The sequence below is a fragment of the Sinocyclocheilus rhinocerous genome, unplaced genomic scaffold, assembly GCF_001515625.1.
Source record: "Sinocyclocheilus rhinocerous isolate Xijiao unplaced genomic scaffold, SAMN03320098_v1.1 scaffold397, whole genome shotgun sequence".
Lineage (NCBI taxonomy): Eukaryota > Metazoa > Chordata > Actinopteri > Cypriniformes > Cyprinidae > Sinocyclocheilus > Sinocyclocheilus rhinocerous.
The window spans coordinates 344,885-368,780 of NW_015663491.1; the positions used below are offsets into that span (position 1 = coordinate 344,885).

Here is a 23,896-nt window from a genome sequence, read left to right on the forward strand (position 1 = left end):
GTTTCTTCAGTAGAACACAAACGAAGATTTTTAACTCAAACCGTTGCAGTCTGTCAGTCATTTTAGTGTCAGGGTTTAATTTGGTTTTGTTTGTGTATGTTTTTTTTTCTCTCAAAGCCATGATTCCCATTCACTTCCATTATAAGACTGATAGACTGCAACGGTTTGAGTTAAAAATCTTCGTTTGTGTTCTACTGAAGAAACAAAGTCACCTACATCTTGGATGCCCTGGGGGTAAGCAGATAAAAATCTAATTTTCATTTTTAGGTGAACTATCCCTTTAACATGGTTTAACACAAGGTCTTAATTGTCTTGTTGCTTTTACCAGTCATGAAACAGAAAACAGACATTTAAATTGTCAACTATCATGTAAAAAAATTATAGCATTCCTTTATTTATTTTCATAATATGACAAATTTATTTAGGGATTTTTTTCTGCATTTATTTGTGCATTAAATTGCAGCTATAAAGTGACCACTTTATAATTAAATTGTATTTGCACTACTGTTCAAACGATTGGGTCGGTAAGACAGGAAAAAAAAAACAATAAAGACAGTGATATCGTAAAATAAATATTATTAGAATTTAAAATAACTGTTTTTAATTTAATATATTTTAAAATGTAATTTATCCCTGCGACGGCAAAGCTGAATTTACTCCAGTCTTCAGTGCCACATGATCTTTTAAAAATCATTCTGATTTAGTGCTCAATTTCTTATTATCGTCAATGTCGAAAGCAGCTGTGCTTCTTAATATATATATATATATTTATTTATTTTTTTTTTTATTATTTTTTTTTTTTTTATATGGAAACCATGATACATTTTTCAGAATTATTTCATTTAAAACTCAGAAAAAGTTTTTTACACTGTTAGAGAAACCAAGTCAAACAATTTCTAGACCTAATTTTTTACATTTTTTAATACTATGAGCTTTAAAATGAGCTGGGCTTTTTAAAAAAAATAGTAGCAAATGCAATAAAAAAAGACTCCAAAGTTTAATACAAGTCATTAATAATAATACATTACAACAAACAACCAAGTACAACTATATACCACTGTTAACTTGCCGCATACAGGTATTTGTATATCATCAATTTAAAAAAAAATGGTGCTTGAAAAACCAACTGAAATAAACAGCTGACAGATCTATGTTGACATAATATCAGCCATAAATTAAACCACAAATGTTGCTGCTTTATATCAGCAAGGCAGAAACACACAGCGGCCAACAACAGAATAACATAACACTGCCTACTTCAAACTCACAATAAACAAAGGGTCCAGAGCATTCACATATTCACAACAGCTCATTGAGCCGCAGGGCCCACAATACACGGAGGAATGGGCTGTCAAGTCCAAGCACGACTGCTTTACATTTCTGAAGACTGAAGTTGGGTGAAAAGTGGAGAAAAAAAATTACAGGATGCCAAATTCCAGTTCAATGCTCAAGTTGATTTCTAAATCACATTCTACAAAATATACAAATTCTAAAGTCAGAAGAGGGTGGATGAACTAGAAAATGTCACTAATGACCTACAGTGCAATATACAGAAAATTCAATCTATTTCAATCTGAACCTGAAAAGATATTTGCTTACAGTACTTGTAACTCTGCCAAGAGTTGGACCCTATGGAGTCACAATAAAAGTGTTATTCCACAACTTCATAAGTGGCTGTGAGCTCTAGAGTGCATCGACCTCTAGAACAGAAACAAAAGCCCTAAATATACTGTTGTTCAGCCTACGAAGTCATTCTAACAACCACTGGGAGCTTTCCAGCAACCAGCCCTGATCAGCAGGAGAAACAGCTAGAAAATATGCAGTAACCACCTGGATTCCTCCAGAAAGAGGCTTGAATGACAAACAGAAAATGCAACTGCTTCTAAAAAGGCCAGTATTCCGTATGTACACTTGGCACATGTCTGGAATTCTATTTACAAACTAGCACTTGACCCGATTTGTTTGAACAAACACAGCCCACTATGACAGAATACCACAGATCCGGGGCGGATTCTGAAGGCATACAAGGAAACGAAAGATTTAACGACAGGTTAAACGCATTTAGCCACTCAACGCACATAGGGCTAAAACGTGATCAGCACGACAATGAGGAACCGGCCAACTTATCGGTTTAAAAATAGCTGTAATGCAATTGAGTAAAGGCTGTGTGAGCTTTTAAACACAATGCATTGTCAATGACTGCAGAGCAGAAAAAGCTGCAGCTCTGAGGGCACACTGAAAGTAATTTTTACTGACATTTGTAGCGCAATATTAAACAAACTTTCTTTGCAAGAAGTACAAGCTTTTCCATGAATAATTCTAGGCAGGATGTACCAGTGAAATTGCATGTTTCTGAGGCAGAGACATATTAATGGTGATTAAAACAAAGGCAGGACATTGAGCCAGTACTCGCGACCGAGGCACTAAATCTGATTCCCCTGGCGAATAAAACGGCAGAGTGAGTCACACCCCATAAATCAAAAGCATTCGGGATGGCGCATGAAACGTTACATCTCTCATGAGCACATGGGACATCTTATTCAAGAGCAAATGTTTATTCCTGATCCTTACAGGTATGTGACTGTGCACATATAAAACAGTGTTATTATTAACCAAAAATATTACAAATCATTTTCAGCAACTGAAATATAGCTGAAATCAAATAAAATATAATGTTAGAAGAAAAACCTAACTTAAATTAGAAATGTTACCTTGGCAGCTAACTGAAATACATTTACATAAAAAAATTGTTGAAACCAAAACTGATATAAAAAAAAAAGTAATAGAATCACAAAGAAGGAGATGCTTGTCTACTCCAAGAGAATGTTTAAAAAAAAAAACAAAAAAAAAAACTGGATTATCTGCCTCACCATTGCCAACATTCTTGGAAGCATTTAAAGAAGGACTGTCTTGTTTGACAATTTGTTATACATATGCCAACGCGCTTGCGTTTACCCAACCATCCTCAAGTGACACTAAGAGCAGAATAAACACTCATGTTTACCTGCAGACGAAGTGGAGATATCTTCACACTGTATCTCAGGGGGGTTTCTGAAGACATTGAGCTTGGTAAAGCACTGAGAGAAAACTGCAGCTTGTTTCCAACCACCTGACACAGGACATTCTGCAAAAAGAATACAATTATGACTAAGACTAGTTTGTCACTTTAAATATCCTCATGCTTCATCAGTCATAACATAGCTAATAATTTTTCTGAATCATCAAAACGAGAAGTCTTATAACCCTATTTTGATTCAAAACATCCAAACCTAAATACAGTTCTCGTAAGCAAGCAGGGTGAGATAATAAAGTAGTATGGCAACAAATAGTTTACTCATGCAGGTTAGTGTGTATAAACGTTCAAAATGTGACCTTACTTTTTGACCGGGTGTTTTAGTAAAGCTTGAAATCTGGTCCACGGCCAGTTCTGATGATTGAACACTATCTTCTTCAAATGTCAGCTGAATCCCACTCTAATAAGAGGAACAAAACACCAAAGGAAAACAATAAGCAAAAAAGACCACAACATTGACCTTTTTAGGAGCTCGTATGTGCTATTTTAAAAATGAAGACTATACATAGATATAACTGAATTAAAACAACAACAACAAACCCACCTGTGATCTACAAGCTTCTTCCTTGAGGCTCCTGAACCAGGCTCTTCTCCACTGACTCTTCCAGCTTTTCAGAGACAGCACCCAGCATAAAATCCCATCGGCTTCCTCAGAATCCACATTACTGAGAGGTGTTTTCCCAACAGGAGGTTCGTTGGAAAAATACAGCACCAAGTATATAATCAAAGTGACAACAGAGGCCAGAAAGAGAGTGACCATGCAGAGCCACTGCCAGTCACCCACCCAGGAGAAAACACCCTCCATAGACGACATGATCACCGAGCCATTCACTTTAAACCCTTAACATGTTTACCATCAGCGCTACTCCTCTCCCTTCCGCATCCCAGCACAATAACGACACTTTCCTTCCTAGTATTGACTAATAAAACTCCTTCACAAAAAGCAAAAATGAAAGTTCACGGTGAGTGGGTGGAAACACGCGACCGGTGGGTTGAGGCTCGTAAATCTCACTTCAACCAGCACGACAGCGACAGACAGATGTGTTTTAACACAAAATACAATTGTTAAAATCAGATGTTTAAAATATTAGAGCATCTGCACAACTACTGACACTCTAAGTAGCATTTTTAACACGGCAGTTCACAGTAAACCGCCCGTGAATGAATCTGCGAGATTTTGACCGGATAAATCGTCTCTTGTCGGACACAAACAAATGTTTTTAAAATATTGGCGATTTAAAAAAAAATATTATTTAAAAACAACTCTAAATAGTAAAAGCATTAGATCCGGAGCATTCGAGGTGAAAAAAGTTCCTGAAAATCCCCCGGCGTTGATGAGCCACGTTACCATCACATTAGCCGAGCACTATCCCACAGAAAACAAAACAAAACAAAAAAAGAGTTTAAAAAGTGACATTAAGTGCAGTTCTCATCTTCTCTAGCGGGGTTGTTCATCCTCCTGGGAGTGTATGGTGAAGAGAGGCAGAAACAGAGTGGATGAGTGTGTCACACACACCGCCTATTTCTAGGATTATTAGCTTTGCACTGAGGTTCGGGAGTCCTAAAGCATCGTCACCTGACGAGACAAAATAAAAGTCCCTACTGCAGTTTCCAAAATAATACAAATTGACGTGTTTATATTAAATTAATTAATTATTAAAATTAAATAATAGTAAATTGAAATATGTAGACAAAATCAATCAATAAAAATTGCATTTGTAGTATATTATTATTACGGGGAATTTATGCTTGCAGAAAAAAGACAAAGGTCTTGTGATATCTCTTCATTTGAACAATGGGCGTTTCTTTGTTTATATGAAAATGTGCGAATTGTGTGTGCGTGTGTGGATTACTAGCTAAAACAATGGGATTGTTTGCAAACGTTTTTCTCAAAGTAGTATATTTAACGTTACACTTCACCCTCATACACTTTTTTTTAGAATTCAAATAAAAAAACAAGTTCGTTATTTACTCATTGCTAACATTATTCACATTATTTACTCATTGCTTGGTTTATTCATTGCTAACATTAAACAAACTGTAAATGTTCTGTTTTGTCGATCAATACTTAATAACAGAGCACTCGTTAGATAACTTACACAAACCGATTATAACAACAACCCGATTATCTCACACGAACTACTACGTCATTAATGTAACTTCTTCTTCTTCTTCTTCTTCTGGTGTTTTATGGCGGTTTGGCAAACCAGCGAAAAAGGTGCATTACCGCCACCTACTGATCTGGAGTGTGGAGTGTGCATAAATTTGGAAGAAAGAAATACAGAAGGGGAAAAAAATAAATAAATAAAAAAAAAATTAAATAAAATTTTTTTTTTTTATTAATGAAAATTAATTAATAACGTTAGTTTCGAGGCAGAACGTTTGAGCCATGAAGTAGACCTGCGCGGAGGTAGAAAACAGAAGGAGAAATAGTGCGCAATCCTACAATGTTTTTTTTTGCTAAAATTACTTTCTCACTTTAAAATGTATAATATACGTAATTTCCACGTTAAAATAGTAAAATCAGTAGTTAAAACACCGTAGTATCGATTTTAGAAAACATTTGAAATGTCGATATTTCAAGAGCCACCTAATAGTATTCATCCGCCAATTCCCAGTGTCCATCGGAATCATGACAGAGTGAAGCTAAAAAAAAATGCATGATATCGAAGAACTTATTTGAATTCCAATCTTTGTTTATTTTAAAAACTGATTTCTATTTCAATCACAATTTTAATTAGCGAAGGTCAACTGAACTCTACCTGAACGGGTAAATTATAATTCGATAAATAGGAATAGGCCTATTCATATGAAATGAGTTTGGGCTAATGGTGCCCGCTTCCTAGCATATATTATGTTGTTTACATTTAAATTTATGTATGAGTGTGACAGAAGTCAGTATGGTTATGTTTTCGCTGGTTAGTTTTCTTGTTAAACCTTTTTCTTTTTTTCAACTTTCTGACTGAAGCCAACTGTAATTGTTACTGTAACTGCACATGTAATTAGTAAGTAAACATTTATGGCTCGGCTTGCTATGCTAAAATTATTCAACCAAGCATAATTCAGTTTTCAGATGAGGAAGAAATCTCTGGTTACTTCTCTAATTTGATCCAAGGGACATCTGCATCATGACAGGGGTTCAGCCAATGCCCTGTCCGGTGCTCCTCGGCACTGTGAAAGGTGGAGGTTTATCAGCTCTTCTGCACAGATACACAATTGAAAAAAAAGTAGCAAAAGTGGAGAATGTGCTAAAAAAAGGTTAGCATACATTGTTTTTTTTGTTTGTGTTTTTTTTGTTTGTTTTGTTTTTTACAATGATTGTACATGTTTTATTAATACTTTTTATATTACATCTTCCATAGGTGTGGGAGCTGACAGCATGAACCACCTTGGACAGACACCACTCTTTTGTGCGTCTCTCCTTGGCTTTGCCAGTGTAGTAGAGAAGCTTCTACAGTATGGGGCAAATCCAAATCAGTAAGGTCAAACCTTCCCATAATAAACCCACCAAGCTTGTTTGAATATGAAAATAGCATATTATCTCATGTGTGATGTTTATGTTCACCAGCCGCTGTAATGATGGAAGTACCCCCGTTCATGCTGCAGTTTTCTCTTGTAATCCCTGGCTGCTGAGTTCACTGCTGGATTCTGGCGGGGACCTGCGTCTCCATGATGATCAGGGCCGGATGCCGAAGGACTGGGCCAAGGCAGGTGCTCAGGAGAACAGTCCGAAGGTGTGTGCTGATTGTTTTGATGCTGCTTTGGTTCTATGTCTATAAAATGCAGCACCAGTGCAGCCTTCAACTTTGTCTTTGTCATGACAGAGTATTTCATAATGCAATTATCACATTTTAATTGCAATTTCATAGTTTCAAACACATTTCAGGATGTTTTTATTTACATTTATATAATTTTTTTAGTATAGTAGTAATTTCTTTGTGTATGCACCGCAGTGTAAAGGCATCATTAGACCATTTATTCTTTTTTATCTACAGATGCTTGCTTTTCTGAAGAGATGTGAGTCTCAAATGCAGAGGTTGCTGCAAACCCATCCGTCCAGGGATGCGCGTATCACCCCAACCTCCTCAAAGACACTGCTCAGCTCTCCATCCCTGCTTAAGCTTTTGCGACCTCGGTAAGATCTGCAGCTCTTCTCTGGCCATTCATCTTTATCAGTCAACACTTTCTGTGTTTTAAGGCTTGAATACACGACTTTCAAAACCTTAACAGATTTTAAAACACTAGGAATAAAACACTTGACGACTTTGTAAATAGTTGCAGAGAACCAGAATGCAAATCAATGGAAAATATGTGCAAACATTGTGTAGTGTTCTCCAGCCTTTAGTTATAGTGTCATTTAGAGAAAGAGAAAGAAACAATACCTAGAACAGTGATTCAAGACTCTGATTGTACAAAAGTAAAAGTAAAAGTAAAGTTTTATTTGTATTTGTCCTTCTCTTTAGGGCATCTGGGCTCACTCATGAAAATAAAATAAATTATAAGATGTCTGCCTGTGATATGATGATGCAGTGTTTTGGCTATGGAAAGGTATGCATAAACATTTTTTTCTCTCTTGCAAATATGTTGAGAAGGTTAAACCTGAACACACATCACATTTTTAGTAATATACATAAATGTTTTCATATTAACAAACATATTCTAAATCCTAGACTACGATTATAAGGATTATAAAATGAACATTCCCCTTTCCATTAGCATACCAAATCTACTAAACACAATGTACTTTCATGTTGACAGCTATTAATCACATTGAGCTGTTAAGATGTTGTTCTGTAATCTGTAATCATTACAGTTATACTCTGAGAAGCCAGAGTTGGGTCTGGGACTGGCTGCTTCTGTGCCCTTGATAAGTGACAGTGATTTAGCTCAAGCTAACGATGAGCCTCTCAATTCCTTTATGTGTGGATCTTTCATACGTATGACCAAGTAAGACATTGTAATCAAGCCATGACCTTTTATTGAATATTCATTAAGTAAGAGGACAGATTTAAATGGATATACAGCATTTCCTTACAGCAAACGTAATAATTTTTTTAACTGTGCCTTAGTTACAGTTGGAAAGGATGTCGTGTCACTGTTAAAGAGCTGCATGATCAGATTTTGCAACAATATGAAGAACGTGATGGTCTCCTGGATCTACTCATTTCTGAGCAGGAGTATTGCTGGTAGGACAATGAACACTCTTTAAAAGCTGCAAAAGAGTTTGACTGTAAACATGTAAAGGACTGTTATTAATAAAACTTGATTTAGGTGATAAGTCTTTTTGTATAATTTTGTAGACAATATGAAACATTATTTGCAGTGCATTCACGTCCGTAATGTTATGTATTTCTGAGTGAAACTGAATGAAATTTGTGAATTTGATCCAATTGGATTGGATGAAACATGTTGGGATGTGATGTTACTGGTTAATATTATATTGGCTATTATTATTTTTCCTGGGCCGCATAGCTGTTCATCAAAAAACTAATTTTAAAGCAGATAAAGATATCACTTTGATGAAGGATTATATTATTATTTTTAGAGTTATATATTATAGAGATAATGGAATCTATGTTATTTTAGTGTTATTGAGATCCTATCGTAGTTTTTTTTTTCTCTTTTCGGTTTGCATTTTAAATTGAATATTTATGTTGTAGTAATTTTGTTGTTTTTAGTTTTGTTTTATTTAATATGTCTATACATTTTTTATTCATTTGTATTTCAGTTTTAGTTTTTCAGTACATCAACTAAATAAAAATGAGAAATTTAATAAAATTTTATTTAAATTAAAAAACATTTTTTATGGTTTTAGTTTTAGCTATAGTTTTAGTTACCTATAACAATAACTTTGGTTAGAATCATGCACAATTAAACCAGTGACATTTTTCGACAGATTTATTAAGGTCCATTTTAATTTAATGTTGACAGAAATGGAGTACTTGAATTATGGAATATGTCACCTCAAAATTAAAATGTTATCATCATTTACTGAAGTAATTCAAAACCTGTATTATTTTTTCCTACATTGTTATTTGTTATCTAAATACACTGTGCAGTAGCAATGGTTACTATTATATCCTGTGCAGTCAGCTGTCTCACCCGCACCTGCTGCTGCTGATGGCTGTGAGTATGTCTGTTGACCTGGACAGCACAAAGCTGGTCTATGAGAGAGTAAATGTGGGGTCCCTGTACAGTCTGCTGCACCAAAGGGTAATATTTGAAATTTCTAAAAGATTTATAAATGACTGAGAAGTGGTTTTATCTTAAAATGTGTTAATTATTTATTTCCACACTCTGCAGCGGGATGAGTTTCCTCTCCTACAGCTGGTTGACCTGTTATCAGTGGTGCTACAGGTGTGTGAGGTGTTAATGTACCTGCATGGCCGATCTCTGGTGCTCCGGGCCCTTTCCTCACACACTGTACTCATTGTGCACCCTGGAATTGCCAAGGTTACGGGCCTCGGGTTCATTGTGCCCAGGTACGCCGTCCTCACTAAAGGCATATATAAAAGGGGTCATGACATGAGAAATCATATTTGCCTTGATCTTTTGGCATATAAGAGCTGCATCACAAACCAAAAGTAAATGATTTCATAATGCTTTGTCTGGAAATGAGCGTTTTTTTTTATCATGTTGTCAAAACACTCACATGCAATAGCGAGGGGGCGTTGATACGGTTTCCTATACAGTGACTTTAGCCAATCACAAAAGTGGCTGATTCCTGACAAGCCTTAAAGGTTACCGCCCCTTAAATGTGCTGTATATAAGTTTTTGACTCTACTAAAGCATAAAAATATGTTTATAATATGTTATAATAATATAATATGTTTGCAGATATTTAAGAAACATGCTAAGTTAACATACTTGTTTATCTGAAAAACAATGCTACAGTCAGTTATTCTCCTTTGAATATGTGCGTTCCGGGCCAGAATGTCGGTCTCTGTTTTGGTTTGTGAAACCCGCCCACTGCCAGTTTGCCAGTTGGTGGAAAACACAGTTTATCTCATTTCATTCATGGTGTCCTCAATCGGGCAACCTGCCTGTGCTTCAAGTCTGAGGAGGAGGGATTTTTGAATTTTTTGAATTTGGACTGCAATACCTAGTTCAACCACTCGGTGTCAATCCTACATACAGCACCTTTAAAAACAGATCGTTTCAGACAGAGAGTCAGAATAGGGTTGAAAATAATCATTTTTCCACATATTTGCTTTTTTTTGTGCAAAAAACTTTATTAACAAGTAAACCTCAAGGAACATATTAAAATAATTTAAAAAATCCTCTATATATTTAAAATAACCTGAATTTAGGAAATGTGTAAATTAAATGGCTTCCATTCATAACGGACACGATCTTTAGTTGTTTGACATGCCTTTACCCTCTTTTTCAATTGCAGTGAGGGAACGGCCCCCTACACCCCACCTCCTGTTCCTTTACCTCTCAGCCTTATCAACTGGGCAGCTCCAGAAGTGATCAGATGTAGAGCATGTACAGGAAAAGCTGATCTCTATAGTGTGTGCACCCTTATACAGGAGATCTATACAGGTACCTTCATGCATGCGATGCAAACAGTAGAGCTTGTGTAATAGATCTTGTTTTGTGTTGCTAGCTTGCAACTTGTAAAGCAGTTATATTGCCTTGTACAGATGCTTTGCCATGGGGCTCCACAGACCCACGCTGGATAAAACAGTCGGTAGAAGCCGGCCAGGCTCTGATAGCAAACCCTGCCGTGCCTGAGCCTTATTACCAGTTCCTGCAGGCGGGCCTCCAGCACAGAGCCCAGCACAGGACCAGCAACCTGCACGATTTGTGCTACAATCTACGCTGTTATATAAGGGTTTGTACAATGGTCTAGTTCTGATACTCTATCTCATAAGTATGTATTAGTGCACATGTAACATGCTTTATTTTCTGGATGTGTACTACTGTTCAAAAGTTGGTGGGTGACATGATAGAAAAATGTAAAATCAGTAAGTAAAATGATTTAGGATATGTTATACAAGGTTTTTCCAGATATAGAGAGTAATATACAGTATATCAGCATGAGAGTAAATGGTGCAATCTAATCTACAACAGGAGATAAGAAGCGAGAATACAAGAAGTGGATGGAACTCATGGTCAGCTCTTCAGAGCATCCCTGGATGGAACACTGACATTAATCAGGCGAGAGAGCAGGTCAAATCTGGTGAGATTTCCATTCAGTCATGATTATGGAACGTTTTAGAGCATAGAAAATTATCGCTTTTGTGAGAAAGTGTCTGTTAAGTACATTAATTTGATGTAATACATTCATATAGTTTGTCCTATTCTTTCCTCATAGTATATCAGCACTGCAGGACTGCAGTACACAATGTGATCCAGGAAAATCTCCTGGAAGGAATCTACAAAGAAGAAGAGGAGTCCACCACAGACACTGATGACCTCCACTGGGATATTTCGCATAGTGACGTCACTGCTTTGCAGGAATGGCCAACTACCCATCATACTCCACTTTCTGAGCCACCTTGTTCTAACTATAGTGATACAGACAAGGATCTGGCAATTAACCGCTCTATCTCAAAGCATACTGGCTCCATTGTTCTCAATCTTAAAGTGTCTCAGGTTCTTCTACAGCAGGCTGAGCAGAGTCTGGATAATGTAGAGGCGGCCCAATTGGACGCCCCATGCTTTGATGAGGTGGATGCTGTGATGAAGAGGGCGCACATGGAAAAAGAGTGCAGTGATGGTGTTGGGAAGGCTGTGGGACCACCCTTTAAAAATTATATTCCCAACTGGACCATTAATGGAGATGAGGAGGTCAGTCAGTACAGCTCAGCTCAAGATGAGAGCTTCGACAGCACATCCCTTCCTAGTAGTGTAAAGGTATGTGTCACGTTTGATCCGTTTAATGTGCCCTTGCTGAATAAAAGTATTAATTTCTTGAGGAAAGAAAGAAAAAAAAACTAAACTAAATGAGTGAAACATACCACCAACAGATCACCTACAAACAAAAAAGGAATAGCAATCAGTAAAGCTTAATGATTTAAATAATTTATCGAAAAAATATGAGGAAAAAGCTTCACTTACAGGAGGAGAACAGGGACTTGAAGAGAGTTGAAACAACAAAAAGAGGACAGCAACAGACAGGACATCAAAAATCTGAGAGGTACAACAGTATAAGAGCATTAGCAGAAAAAGACTGATATAAGTCAAAAGGAGAATGATAGATGGATGGCAACAACAGGAAGGATATATATGAACAAATAGGCAAGAAGATGACAAAAAATAAGCAAATACATCTCTTTGTTTCAGGTTACATGTGCAACTTGGGTTGTTGGAGACTCAGAAAGATGACACACACCAATCTCTTAAAAAACACGTCCAAACAAAACCCTCATGGACCAGTGAGAAACAACAGCCACACCATTCATTATCTTCATGTGCAATTTATGCAGTTCAAAGACTGTCTTAGAGGTGTCATGTGACTTGTTGTGTGTGTCGGTGCAGGTGAGGTTAGTGAAATGGTGGCCCTAATGACACGTGGGCGATTGGGGTCACCCTTGAGTGCTTTTGGCAGCAGTGACAGTGAGGATGTAGCAGAGCAACAGTTCCATCTACAGGACAGAAATAGTGTGAATGGCTACCAGGAATATGAGACCCAGGAAAGCACTGATCTGGAGCAACTATTCAAGAGTTTTGCCGGTAATAGAGCTGTGCCTGAAATTACTGTTAAAGGGATAGTTCACCTAAAAATGAAAATTTTGTCATCATTTACTGACCCTCATGCTGTGCACCCTCTTGCAACTGTTTGGTTACCCACATTCTTCAAAATATCTTCTTTTGTGTTCATCAGTAGAAAGAAACTTATACAGGTTGGGAACTTGGAACTTGACGACAATTTTCATTTTTTGGTTGAACTGTCCCTTTAAGATATTTCATTTAGTGTTTTATTTAGGCTCAATTCAATATTAAATTCCTTTTTTTTTATTTTTTATAATAATTTTAAATATTTAAAAATGTGTTTAAATGCTATTTAATGGCAGGTATTCAGAGTGATAGTGAGGAGAGCACAAATTACCACACTATCAATCACACTTTTGATGTGACCAATGGAGTGCTGGAGGTGACAAGCCAAACTGAGGTGATAAACTATGACCTTTATTTATATTTGTTTTGTACCATTTCATTAATGTTTCTTTCTTTTTTTAATGAAACACAGCCACCTACATTTGCATATGAACATTCAGCATGCTTTTTTACATGTAGAATTTTTAAAGGTATAGTAACAAAAACAGTTTTTTTGTATAATAGTCTGTTTAATAAGGCCAGTGTGAGTTTAATAAATCGTCATTTAAAACTAAATCAAGATTGTTGTATGACTTAAACCTTAACGTTATAGGTGGACTTCTACAACAAAATGCTATAAAAATGCTAAATATGTACCCTTTAATGTATGTTATGTCACAAGGATGAGGGAAGTTCAGATGGTTTGGACTATACACAGACACAGCAATCTAGCATGTTCTACACACCCAAACATCACCTGTCCAACCACACATCATCTGGTGAAGAGCGTTCTCAGGTAAAAATAGGCATTTTAGATATTTTTTGGACACTCTTTATATAATGCAAAAAAAATCAGAAGATTAGGCATATGCCTTGAAGAATAAAAGAGGTAGATTTCCTCTACTCTTATTATGTTTTTCAGTCATTGAGCTCAGAGGACGAGTTGGACGTCACAGTGGAGGTGTGTCGACCCAGCACAACTCCAGCAGAGGGAAAACAGGCTGGTGAAAACAGTCTGAGTGGTATGTAGATCAAAACAGCCTGCAGTCATTGCATTGCCAGCTTTGTGGGTGACATTTGTCTTTTTTATAACCTTTATGTCACCCTTTTTTTATCTAGAATACCAGCTTGCTCAAGAGGACTCAAATGAGTCTGAATCCATGCACAGGTGTATTCCTACCATCAGGTACAAGAAATAAAGCATCTCACACAAAGCTCAATAACAGATGATAAAATTCAGTTTATTGTAATATACATGTTCTTTTTTATTAACTGTTAAGTTTTGGGGTCAGCAGTGGAGTAATGGCTGCTGAAATTTCAGCTTTGCCCCCACAGGAATACATTACTTTTTAAAATATTAACATCTTACCGACCCCAAACTTTTAAGTGGTAGTGTATTTTGTCACTTTTGTTAAATGCATTTGTATGTATACGTCTTTTGTCATTCTAAATTAAATCTTCCTTTGGCTGAGTCTGTGCTCCGCGTTTTGGTAATTTCGTTCGATCAGTTGTTTGCCAGACCTCGCTGAGATTGCAGACCTCTCCAGCATATCCTGTTCACCAGCCAATCACCTAGAATGGGTGGAGTCAGCTGAAGCCCCGTCCATCCCTGTCAGCAAAGGACATCCACCCTGTAACAGCACCCCACGCAGCCCAAAAGGTAAGCTGGGAATCAGAAAAATGTAACATGAATCAAGATTCAGAATATGTTGTGTGGGTCAGTTTCGTCTAATTGTGAGCACTGTTTAATTACAGGCCATAGGACACACCTTAAAGATGTGCAGGTTGGCACTGAGCCCCTCCCTCACCTCCAGAGCTTGTTGGACACGTCACCATGGGGCAGTGCTCCATCCCATACTGTCTGCACAGAGAGTTACGCCACAGTCAGCGCAGGAGACAGCAGCACTGTCAGTCAATGAATCATGATATTTGAATAATATATTTCTGTCAACAATCATATCAGTATCGGGCAATAAATGTGACTTTTTATGTTTTCCATATCAGACCAATAAGTAAAATAGACTGATATACAGCTGACAATTTATACTCAAATAAACACCCCAGATTGTTTACACCAGTTGGCCTAAATAATGTTAAACCTAAAATGTCTACATGGAGCCTGATTTTTTTTCCAGGGTACACAGGCATTTTATTTCTATAATCTTTGTTATACTTTTGTAATTTTTTACTTACATAGTGTAAAAGAATGTTGTCTATGTATTAAAAATAAGAATTAAAAAATAAGTTAAAAAGAATAAAAATAAAGTTACAAATAAATACAGAAAATAATTAATGAATAAAATGTGATGCAAACATTTAGATTTTGTTTCATCATGTAATTTATTCCTTTATTTTCCTTTATTTATTTATATTTATTTGATTTACTATCTATCTGTCTGTCTATCTATCTATCTATCTATCTATCTATCTGTCTGTCTATCGAGAGACTTTTAAGGTGGCTGTTTTTTGATAATATCTTTGACCTATATTTGAAAAGTATTAATCATTTCAGTTATTGCCCAAAATGTCAGTATCAGTGCATCTCTGATTTCTAATGTGCTTTGAAATGTCATCTTTCCTGGCATAATATGATGGTACACTCATCAAATATCTTAAGTATTATTATTTGTTTTATGCTATTGACATCTCTTCTGTGTGTTTTCGCAACTTGAATTCACTCAGAACTTTTTCAGTGAAGACAACTTCTTTTTTATTATATACAAATGCTTGTTGTTGTTTTGTTGTAGAAGCTTGCATCTGATAAATGTAAATGTACCATTATCTTATTTTTGCATCAATATAATCACAGCTGGAGCATTTATATTGATATCCTGCTTCTCTTTTCAGACAAATGCCTCTGTGTCCAGCGTCCTGCAGTCTCCAGTAAAAATCAACATCTCTAAGGATGGAAGGGAGGAAATAGACTCTTCCTCCAGCGGTAATGCAGAGTTCAACACTGCCAGCTCTGGAGCCAGACAGTCCACTGAGACCAGCCAGGGGCCCAGTGAAGAGACAGAGCATCCTATTGGTTTGACAGTTTGTTGTTCATTGCAATCATTTTTAAAAACGTAATAATGTATTTGCCGTGATGTGAGAATCAAACTGTTTGATTGTGTTTCCTGCAGAGAATAATGATGTGGGTGAGGAGGGAGAGGAGGTAGGTGATGATGACCCGTCAGACTCTGAACGGCAATGTGAGCAAGAGTCCTCTGATGAAAAGGTGTTTGATGATGAAGACATTGCAGAGAAGATGGAAGGATGTGAGGGTGAAAACCCATGTCAGATACATGGTAAGGCAGATCTACAGTAGGGCTGTGTTTTTATTAACTTAAATGAGGAATTGAAGTAATGTGCTTCTGTATTTTCAGACCATCATCCAGACCGCAACTCTGCTGATAATGCAAACTCTCAGAAAAGAGATAAGAGTCACAGCCTTGATGAAACTGAGAGGTAAAACCCCCAATACTTTGCCGTAGTAAAGGGATTTACTTTACTGGTTGTAAACTTTATGACACAGTGATGACAAAAAAAAGAAAAAGTGACATATATCAGTGAAATGGCTTCTATTAACATTTAGAATAGTCTATTGTCTACAGCTGTAAGGAATTTATGGGGTGGATGTTTTTTATATTTTAACTGAATAATTTGTTCATTTTTTAGATCCATGTTAGTAGGTTCTATTATTAGTTTTTTCCTCTCTTAAAACTTAAATGAAGTTGCTTCTACTTTGAAATGGCATATGAAATCTTGCAGGGCAAGCTCCACCCTTGATGAGGATCTACAGAGAATGTTTTTGGAAAGAACCACAGAGCAGAGAAACCCTAGAGACCCAGGGTCCCTGTGAGTGCTGAAGCTCCATGTTTTTCTGTGCAAACACAAAGACTAGCCTAGAAGTGTCTGGATTTTTAGAAATAGGATTAGATATGTCTTCTGAATTATATTTTAATCTTAAATTATGACAACCATTAATCTGTGCTTGGTATAGCATGTCTGACATAAAAGGAGAGGGGGATGTGAGAGAGGACTTGGGTTGTCCAGAAGGGGACTACATAGAGACAGCAGCAGGTGCGTGGATAGAAGTCTTTTTCTAGTCTCCTTTCAAGGGTTAGTACAGACTACCCTTTTCAACAAACATTGTGATGTTTTTTTTTGTGTGGGCGGAGCTTAGGTGGAGGCAGAAATATTCCCCTGACTGCGTCTCTAACACTAGCTATCAAGATTTGTTTGCTTGTTTTTAACAATGACTGGAGAAACACGATTTTACCTGAATATATAAGGTCACTCACTGTCTGGGGCTGCGATTGTTATTTCACAAACGAAAGCAGATTGGCCGACACGTACCCTCACTCAGTGGATGGATGATCTGACAGGATTACTTCCATGTCTTAACTAGCCATGAAGATGTAGGCATACATTTCAATTTCAGCAGGCAACTATTTTTGCATGAGAGTGAACAACTGGGCCAAAATACAACAAAAAAAACTTCAACATTCAGTGTGATGGATATTTGAAGAGGTATGTATGCAATGGCCAAATAGTTATTTTAAAGTATAATGCCTCCTGTAAATAATGTTAATTTACAGTGGCATTACAGTATCATTACATTACTTTGAATACAGTACATTTAAAGATGTGAATATTTTCTAGAAATAAAAATTCTAGACACTGCAAATTAATTTTTGAACTTTCTTACCAGGTTCTTAAAAATTCCAGCCACAATCAATCACAACAATGTATATACGATCACAGATTAAGCATATCAAGTCGCCAGTTGTTGTTTTTTTTACACACATGCACGCAGACATTATTTCATACTCTTGCATGTCGCGAGATGCATGAGAAATCTTTAGGCGTGCGACCACCAAACCATAATCTATAACAACTAAAGACAACACTTTATTTAACCGTTCCTGATAAGAAGTGTGCGCTGCAAACGCAAGCATTTTTGATGATCGTTTCTGTCCAGTCCACTCATTTTATTGCTTTTAACCACAGCTGTCGTCGTTTTTTTTGTCTGTCAGTGGCAGCAGGTATGCGATAAAATTTCAAAATGAAGCCTGTACTCTGTCGATTCTGCCACCCAACAACACAAGATGACATTTTAAGCTCCTTGTGTAGGCAAGTCTGTGCTTTTTTGAATTGGCCGCCTCCAAGCCTTTCCCTTTGTTTTGCCTCCATCTAACACCGGCATAAAAACAGTCTTAAGCTCAAACGCCTAATGAAGTGTTTAACTCGGGGATAGGTAACGTCGGTCCTGGAGTGCCGCTGTCCTGCAGAGTTTAGTTCCAACCCTAATCAAACACACATGAACAAGCTAATCAAGGTCTTCAGGATTACTAGGGCTACAGGTAGGTGAGGTTTTTTTTCAGAGTTGGAGCTAAACTCTGCATGACATCGGCACTCCAGGACCGACGTTGCCTATCCCTAGTTTACCTGATTGAAGCCCCGTTTGTTTTTTTTCTGTAGAATGTATAAACAAGCTAGGAGAAAAGATTGAGGCAGCTGATCAGGAGAACCATCCTAACAGGTGCACAAGAAGCTTAAAAAAATTTTTTTTTGACCCTAGGAATACATTGCTAGTGTAAATCATATTGCTTATACATTAGAAAAATCCTGCTGGCTTTCCTGGTTGAAAATGCTCCAGAATATATTTTTGTAATTTCATGTTTAATTTTTTTATTAGCAGGGTTCTTGAGCAGACACTTCCAGAGTCAGTCAAACTGCACTGTTAAAGAGAAGCCGATCCCGATGTTTTGCATCTGAATAGTTTCCATTTTAGATGCTTAAGGCATGTGGTTTGTGTTGTTTATGTTGAATTTACTGTTTAATGTAAGAAAATGTTCCAAATAAAAAACTTAGCCTTTAGACTTGTTCTTATGTACATCAACAATTTGAGCTTTGATGTTACTATGGACCGTAACAAATAGATGTTATACATTTTTAAATGTTTTAAATTCTATTTGATGTTCTGATGTTGTTGTTACAGAAATGTATTGCCAGTGTCTTGCTGCATTCAGTAGCTTCTAAATAAAGGAAACATATATATATATATATATATAAAAAAAGATATTTTATTGCATACTCAATTACAACAGTAACCTAAAAAAAGTGAATACACTGAATCTTACCAGTCTCCTCTGCTTCACTGATATCTGAAATTTGATAAAACATCCGTTTCACTTTACAAAAAATATAACCTCTTGTGCTGTAAAGTTTCTTTCTTATACAAACCTAATGATGCCACAACAGGTCACGATATAATTTAATAATGGCTGCATAACATTATGCAGTGGAAATAGGACAGAAAAATAACAGCCAAAAATAAGTTTAGAGCTTAAAGTCTGATCAAATTATTTTCTTTTAAATGTATGCAATCCTGATTAATGGATATACTTTAACTTTATGGATGCAATGTTTATGAAGTGTTTTCAAGTCGCCGTTATTCCCGTTCTAAACTGTTGATCCAATCAAAGTGCAAGAAGGGATATACTTCAGCACAGAGGTGGAAGGAACTGGATGATTTACATGTTTTGGTGATGTTTGTGTGTCTATTTTGTCCCCGTTTTCTCCCCGTCGTTTGCCAGCAATGACACAAGTCCTTTTTTATCCAGCTCGATGATTTTAAGATGCTGTAAGGTCTTCAATGCAGAATCACTGACTTTCATGTTCAGCTTCTTCATCCTCTGAGTGCTTATTGGCCCCCTGAAGAGACAAGAATGAAAATATTTAAATAAAATGTATTAGTTAACACTTTTATGGAATACATACAAATCACACAAAAAGTTGTCTTAAGTTACAGTACATTATCAATCATGTTAGGGCTCAGGGTTAAAGGTGATGTGTTTGCACAAATATGACCAGACAAACCTGTCCTTATCTGAGAAGTACTCGGATAACTGCTTATAGAGCGTGTTGAGGTCATTCAGCTTCAAGTTACCACGTACACTCCGCGGAACAGTCTCAAATGTCCCCTCAGACACCTCGTCACACACGTTCTGTGCTGCAAGAGAGTGAAAAAAAGCACAATGATTTTTTATAATTACTGATATTGACCCTTGATGATGTGCCAATGTTACAATTGCTTAATGTTGATAGTCTTCTTCTGTCCTTACATTCAGACTGTGCTTGAGTTTGAGGTTCTTCTGTAGACGCGACCTAAAGAAACAGAAACACATTCACCAACTCAAAGTAGCTTTTACCTCCAAACTTCACAAATAATTACATTTTAATAAGTACATGCAACTGCTGTTCAAAAATTAGAGGGAGTAAGATTTTTTTTTTAAAGAAATTAAAAAAAACATTTAAATGTTAGAGACATTTAAATGTTAAAAAATATTTCTATTTAAACAAAATCCTGTTTTTTTTAAACTTTGTATTCTTCAAAGAATTCTGAAAAAATGTATCATGGTTTACACAAAAATATTTAGCAGAATAACTTTTCAAAATTGATGATGAGAAGAAATGTTTCTTAAGCATTAAATCAGCATATTAGAATGACACTGAAGACTGAAGTCATAGCGACTGAGAATTCAGTGTTGCAATCACAGGGGAAAAAAAATATTTAATTAGAAAAGTTATTTTAAATTGTAATAATATTTCACAATATTAATGTTTATATTGTATTTGATCAAATCAATGTAGCACTAGTAAGCATAAGAGACTTCTTACATTACCAACCCCAAACATTTGAACAGTAGTGTAGTTGTGTAATTATGGTAATAAAAAGCTTTACAAAATGCCTAACCTCTACATTTAATGTGGCAATGGATGAGCAGAGAAAATCTCTCGCTTCTTGTTCTTCTTCTGTCAGTGGCGGAACCTTGAACAATATTTTCCATTAGCATAGTCCAAACCCAAAAACCTTCATTTTTTCCAAAGACTATTCCTGAACTATAGTGAAATCATTGTGTATGGCCTCTAGTGTAATAAGATTAACATGGACTGTTTTGGTTTGTTAGATTTTGTCCGTTGTTGTACAACTGAACAAACACCTGCACATCTGCTGTGTTCTGCAGCTGTTGAACCAGCTGCACAGTGGTGTCCAGGTGAGCTCGTATTGAATCCATTGATCGTTTCTGTTCCGCCGCGATCTCCTCCACCTGCGTGCACAGGGCCACATGCCGTGCTTTGATCGCCGACAGGTTCTCCAGCAACTGAACAGGGTTTCCCTGAAATCCACAACCACAGATTTAGAAACACAGACTCGGTCAGTATTTAAAATTAAAAAATGAATACGAACGTACCTCAAACGTGCCCGCTTCTCGCGCATTGGCCATGAAGTCAAATTTCAGCCGCTTTTCCACATATTCTATATCAGCTTCTGCTTTCTGGAACTACAAGGACACAGACCTAAACATCATAATTCAGTAAGCATTCACAAGATTTGAATCGGGGTTGACTGCTGTTTGTATGCTTTAGTGGCCCATCTGAATGAGGGAACAACCTAAAACCTGAAACCCTATTAGCAATATTGCACTACTCTGAACAGTGGACAGCAGAGGCAATACTGATAGGGTCCCAAGAATTAGGATTAGACATGACTTGTAAAACAGAGAGGACAAACCACAATATGCCAGATGAGACGGTGGGCGCACCTCTTTGAAAACTTTCAAACATTGTGCAAAGCTGCTCTCAGATGCTTTGACAATACTATTGCACTGCTAGCTGTCCAATACAGTAGTGCAATGAAGTCAGAGCACATGTTAACAGCACTTGATTTGGCTGGCCACGCTGTTGACCCTACCTTTGAGAAAAATCCCTGGCCAATGCCCTTTTAACATTGCACTGCTTTAATAACTGGGTTATCAGTAGTACAATATAAAAGGGGCACTGGACAGACGGTACACATTCAGGGCGGTCCATTTGCATGCTGAAATATCCAATCATGTAAATAATGTCAACAAAAAAGCCTGGGAAGAAAACTGTTGTCACATAAACATTAAAACATAAAAACATTATAGTGTTGAGATACAGATATGTAGATGTGTCATAATACAGGCAATCATTTTAAAAGTGAGTGTGTTTATTGTTATGCTATTTTGTTCATTATAGCTATTTTGCATTTATCTAATTTAATAAGTAACAGCCGGAATTGTTCAGAGAGAATTTTATATTTTTACTCAAAATAACTAAAATACATTATCATTAGGCATTTCTGACACTGGCAGTGCAGTAAAGTTACTAATGCTAGTTCGCTACAAAGAGCAACACTGCGCCCCCTATCGTCTCCACTTCCTAACGATATTTGAACTCGTGAGAAAAAAAATTATATTATTGCATATTATGGTTTTACTTAAACAGAATACCAATATAGCTTTTATGAGATTTTGTAGGCATGCAAATAATCAGTCTAAACTTTTACGAAGAGGGCTGTGCTTCTTCCAGAAGCAATGGACACATTTTATATAAATTGATATCAGTTAATAACAATTGCTACAATAACTGGTGTTTATATAAACCCATAATGTTTACACATATTTAAATATCTTATGGTATAAGGAGTAAGTGCGGGATGCAGCGCGCAGTCTCGCGGACTCACGCACAGGCCCTCCCGCACCCGCAGCCCCTCACCGCGCTCAGCGCTTCACACAGCAGCCATCGAGCCAAATTAACACTTTTCGGAATGAATGCCATGGTTTCGATTCAAAATATGCACATTATAGTAAATTAATCACATTAGGGCTGATTTTTGCTGTAAATACAAGTGAAAAAAGACATTAGCAGTGGCACTAGTTAGCCATCCAGCTACATGTTTTTCGTAATTTTCCAACGTGAGGGAAAGTCAGAGGCATTTACAGAACATGTAATTCTTCGTGTTTGTTCTACATTACGTTGTCTATCGTAAAGGCACCTGTGTCACTAACAGTTAGACGCGTACGGTCGGTTTACACTAGAAAACATCTGATGGAAACGTTTGGCTGAAAAAACAGCTTACCATCGCCTCCAGTTTATCAACTGTCTCCATGTTGAATAGTTTACATTCCTGAAGCAGCCCCGGAAATATGAAGCTCGCAGCAGAACGCAAGACCTTCTCTGATTGGTCAGCTGTCAGAGAGCGTGGAAGATGATTGGTCAGTTCGGAGGGAGAATGAGTGGAAAAGGGATGGTATGTTCGGGATGGAATTCTAACGTACTGCCTTGTACGTGCTACACAATGTATGTATAATGCATAGTATTTAAAATTGAGTATTAAATATGTATTGTGAATTCAGTGTTGTTGTTTTTTTTAACTTTCGGCAGTCTGTTGATGCATGCATGCAAAAAATGTTGTATTATATATTACACTTAGTCATACTCTGCAAGTATGAATACTCTATACATGATATTTGTAGTACACAAATATTTAGTCCAAGGCCTTGAGAATTACGGGAAGAGACCTATTTTAATCTCCAAGATGTAATGTTCAGGTCAGGGTAACTTTAAAATCATGCTCCTGGATGCTTAAACAAATTCAGTTCTAAAACTGAAGTCTTGATGACAGTTAATATTGTACTATTTAAAAAAAAGTTTATTAAAAGACTAAGAGTCATTTAAAAAAATAAAATATATATAACGTCACTTTGTAGGCCGATCGGCTGTTAGCATCACACTGGTTCCCCATAGGCTTTTGGATTATCGCAAAAAATAAGCTGTGTTCAACCATATTTCGTGAAACTTACACGTTTTTTCCATCAATAAAATCTTCACAAAATAATATAACTTTCATGAATTTTGAAGCCTAAATTAAAGCGCCAGAGCTTATTTTGTTATTTGGTGTATTTGGTGTAATGAAATGTGTTTATGCAGTTTAAGGTTCAAAAAAACATTATTTTCCACATACTGTACATTATTGTTTCTCCTCTATGCCCCGCCTTTCTGAAACGCGTCGATTTTTACAAAGCTCATCGGTCTGAAAAGAGAGGTGTGCTCTGATTGGCCAGCTATCCAGAGCGTTGTGATTGGCCGAATACCTCAAGCGTGAGACGGAAATGTTACGCCCCTCACCATACTGTGATGATGCCCTGTCAGGCCAGAGCGACGAGACAAAAACATGAAAACCCATTACAAACGAGGCATTCG

General features: G+C 36.7%; 4 protein-coding genes across 8 annotated transcripts in view; 2 read left to right on the forward strand and 2 right to left on the reverse strand.

Moving 5' to 3' along the window:
• The window catches only part of LOC107728869 (C2 domain-containing protein 2-like), a 13,614-nt gene extending 9,313 nt beyond the window's left edge, over positions 1 to 4,301 (reverse strand). For all 3 annotated transcript variants that reach the window (XM_016539167.1, XM_016539166.1, XM_016539168.1), the window contains exons 1-3: positions 3,618 to 4,301; positions 3,378 to 3,473; positions 3,005 to 3,124 (exon numbers count right to left, since the gene is read on the reverse strand). In XM_016539167.1, coding sequence (XP_016394653.1) covers positions 3,005 to 3,124; positions 3,378 to 3,473; positions 3,618 to 3,887 — 486 coding nt within the window. In that variant the 5' untranslated portion in view covers positions 3,888 to 4,301. The remainder of the gene's footprint in view (positions 1 to 3,004; positions 3,125 to 3,377; positions 3,474 to 3,617) is intronic.
• A 1,486-nt stretch (positions 4,302 to 5,787) lies between these two features.
• Positions 5,788 to 14,803, forward strand: LOC107728868 (uncharacterized). The gene is made up of 23 exons (XM_016539165.1): positions 5,788 to 5,843; positions 6,140 to 6,331; positions 6,436 to 6,550; positions 6,642 to 6,807; positions 7,069 to 7,208; positions 7,537 to 7,621; positions 7,887 to 8,020; positions 8,143 to 8,259; positions 9,163 to 9,286; positions 9,377 to 9,555; positions 10,470 to 10,618; positions 10,720 to 10,910; positions 11,150 to 11,258; positions 11,394 to 11,935; positions 12,142 to 12,218; positions 12,365 to 12,456; positions 12,560 to 12,754; positions 13,096 to 13,193; positions 13,521 to 13,634; positions 13,761 to 13,860; positions 13,958 to 14,024; positions 14,347 to 14,498; positions 14,594 to 14,803. Exons 2-23 carry the CDS (start codon positions 6,202 to 6,204, stop codon positions 14,755 to 14,757), a joined length of 3,240 nt encoding a protein of 1,079 aa, XP_016394651.1. The 5' UTR covers positions 5,788 to 5,843; positions 6,140 to 6,201; the 3' UTR covers positions 14,758 to 14,803.
• Positions 14,804 to 15,426: 623 nt separating this feature from the next.
• On the forward strand, positions 15,427 to 18,735 carry LOC107728811 (uncharacterized). Its single transcript, XM_016539086.1, has 8 exons — positions 15,427 to 15,432; positions 15,686 to 15,866; positions 15,964 to 16,128; positions 16,207 to 16,288; positions 16,592 to 16,678; positions 16,824 to 16,903; positions 18,305 to 18,365; positions 18,522 to 18,735. The coding sequence occupies exons 1-8, from the start codon at positions 15,427 to 15,429 to the stop codon at positions 18,568 to 18,570; spliced, it is 711 nt and encodes a 236-aa protein (XP_016394572.1). The 3' UTR covers positions 18,571 to 18,735.
• Positions 18,736 to 18,816: 81 nt separating this feature from the next.
• On the reverse strand, positions 18,817 to 22,830 carry LOC107728893 (spindle and kinetochore-associated protein 2-like). 3 transcript variants are annotated; one of them, XM_016539201.1, is made up of 9 exons: positions 22,773 to 22,830; positions 21,082 to 21,171; positions 20,830 to 21,006; positions 20,583 to 20,657; positions 19,951 to 19,993; positions 19,706 to 19,838; positions 19,364 to 19,540; positions 18,967 to 18,990; positions 18,817 to 18,861 (listed from the first exon to the last, which is right to left on the reverse strand). In XM_016539201.1, the coding sequence occupies exons 1-7, from the start codon at positions 22,800 to 22,802 to the stop codon at positions 19,387 to 19,389; spliced, it is 702 nt and encodes a 233-aa protein (XP_016394687.1). In that variant the 5' UTR covers positions 22,803 to 22,830; the 3' UTR covers positions 18,817 to 18,861; positions 18,967 to 18,990; positions 19,364 to 19,386. The 3 variants fall into 3 exon arrangements, with proteins under 3 accessions (XP_016394687.1, XP_016394686.1, XP_016394688.1); XM_016539200.1 differs by lacking the exons at positions 18,817 to 18,861; positions 18,967 to 18,990 and having other exon boundaries at positions 19,319 to 19,540; XM_016539202.1 differs by lacking the exons at positions 18,817 to 18,861; positions 18,967 to 18,990; positions 22,773 to 22,830 and adding an exon at positions 21,582 to 21,642 and having other exon boundaries at positions 19,319 to 19,540.
• Between the last annotated feature and the right edge of the window lie 1,066 nt (positions 22,831 to 23,896).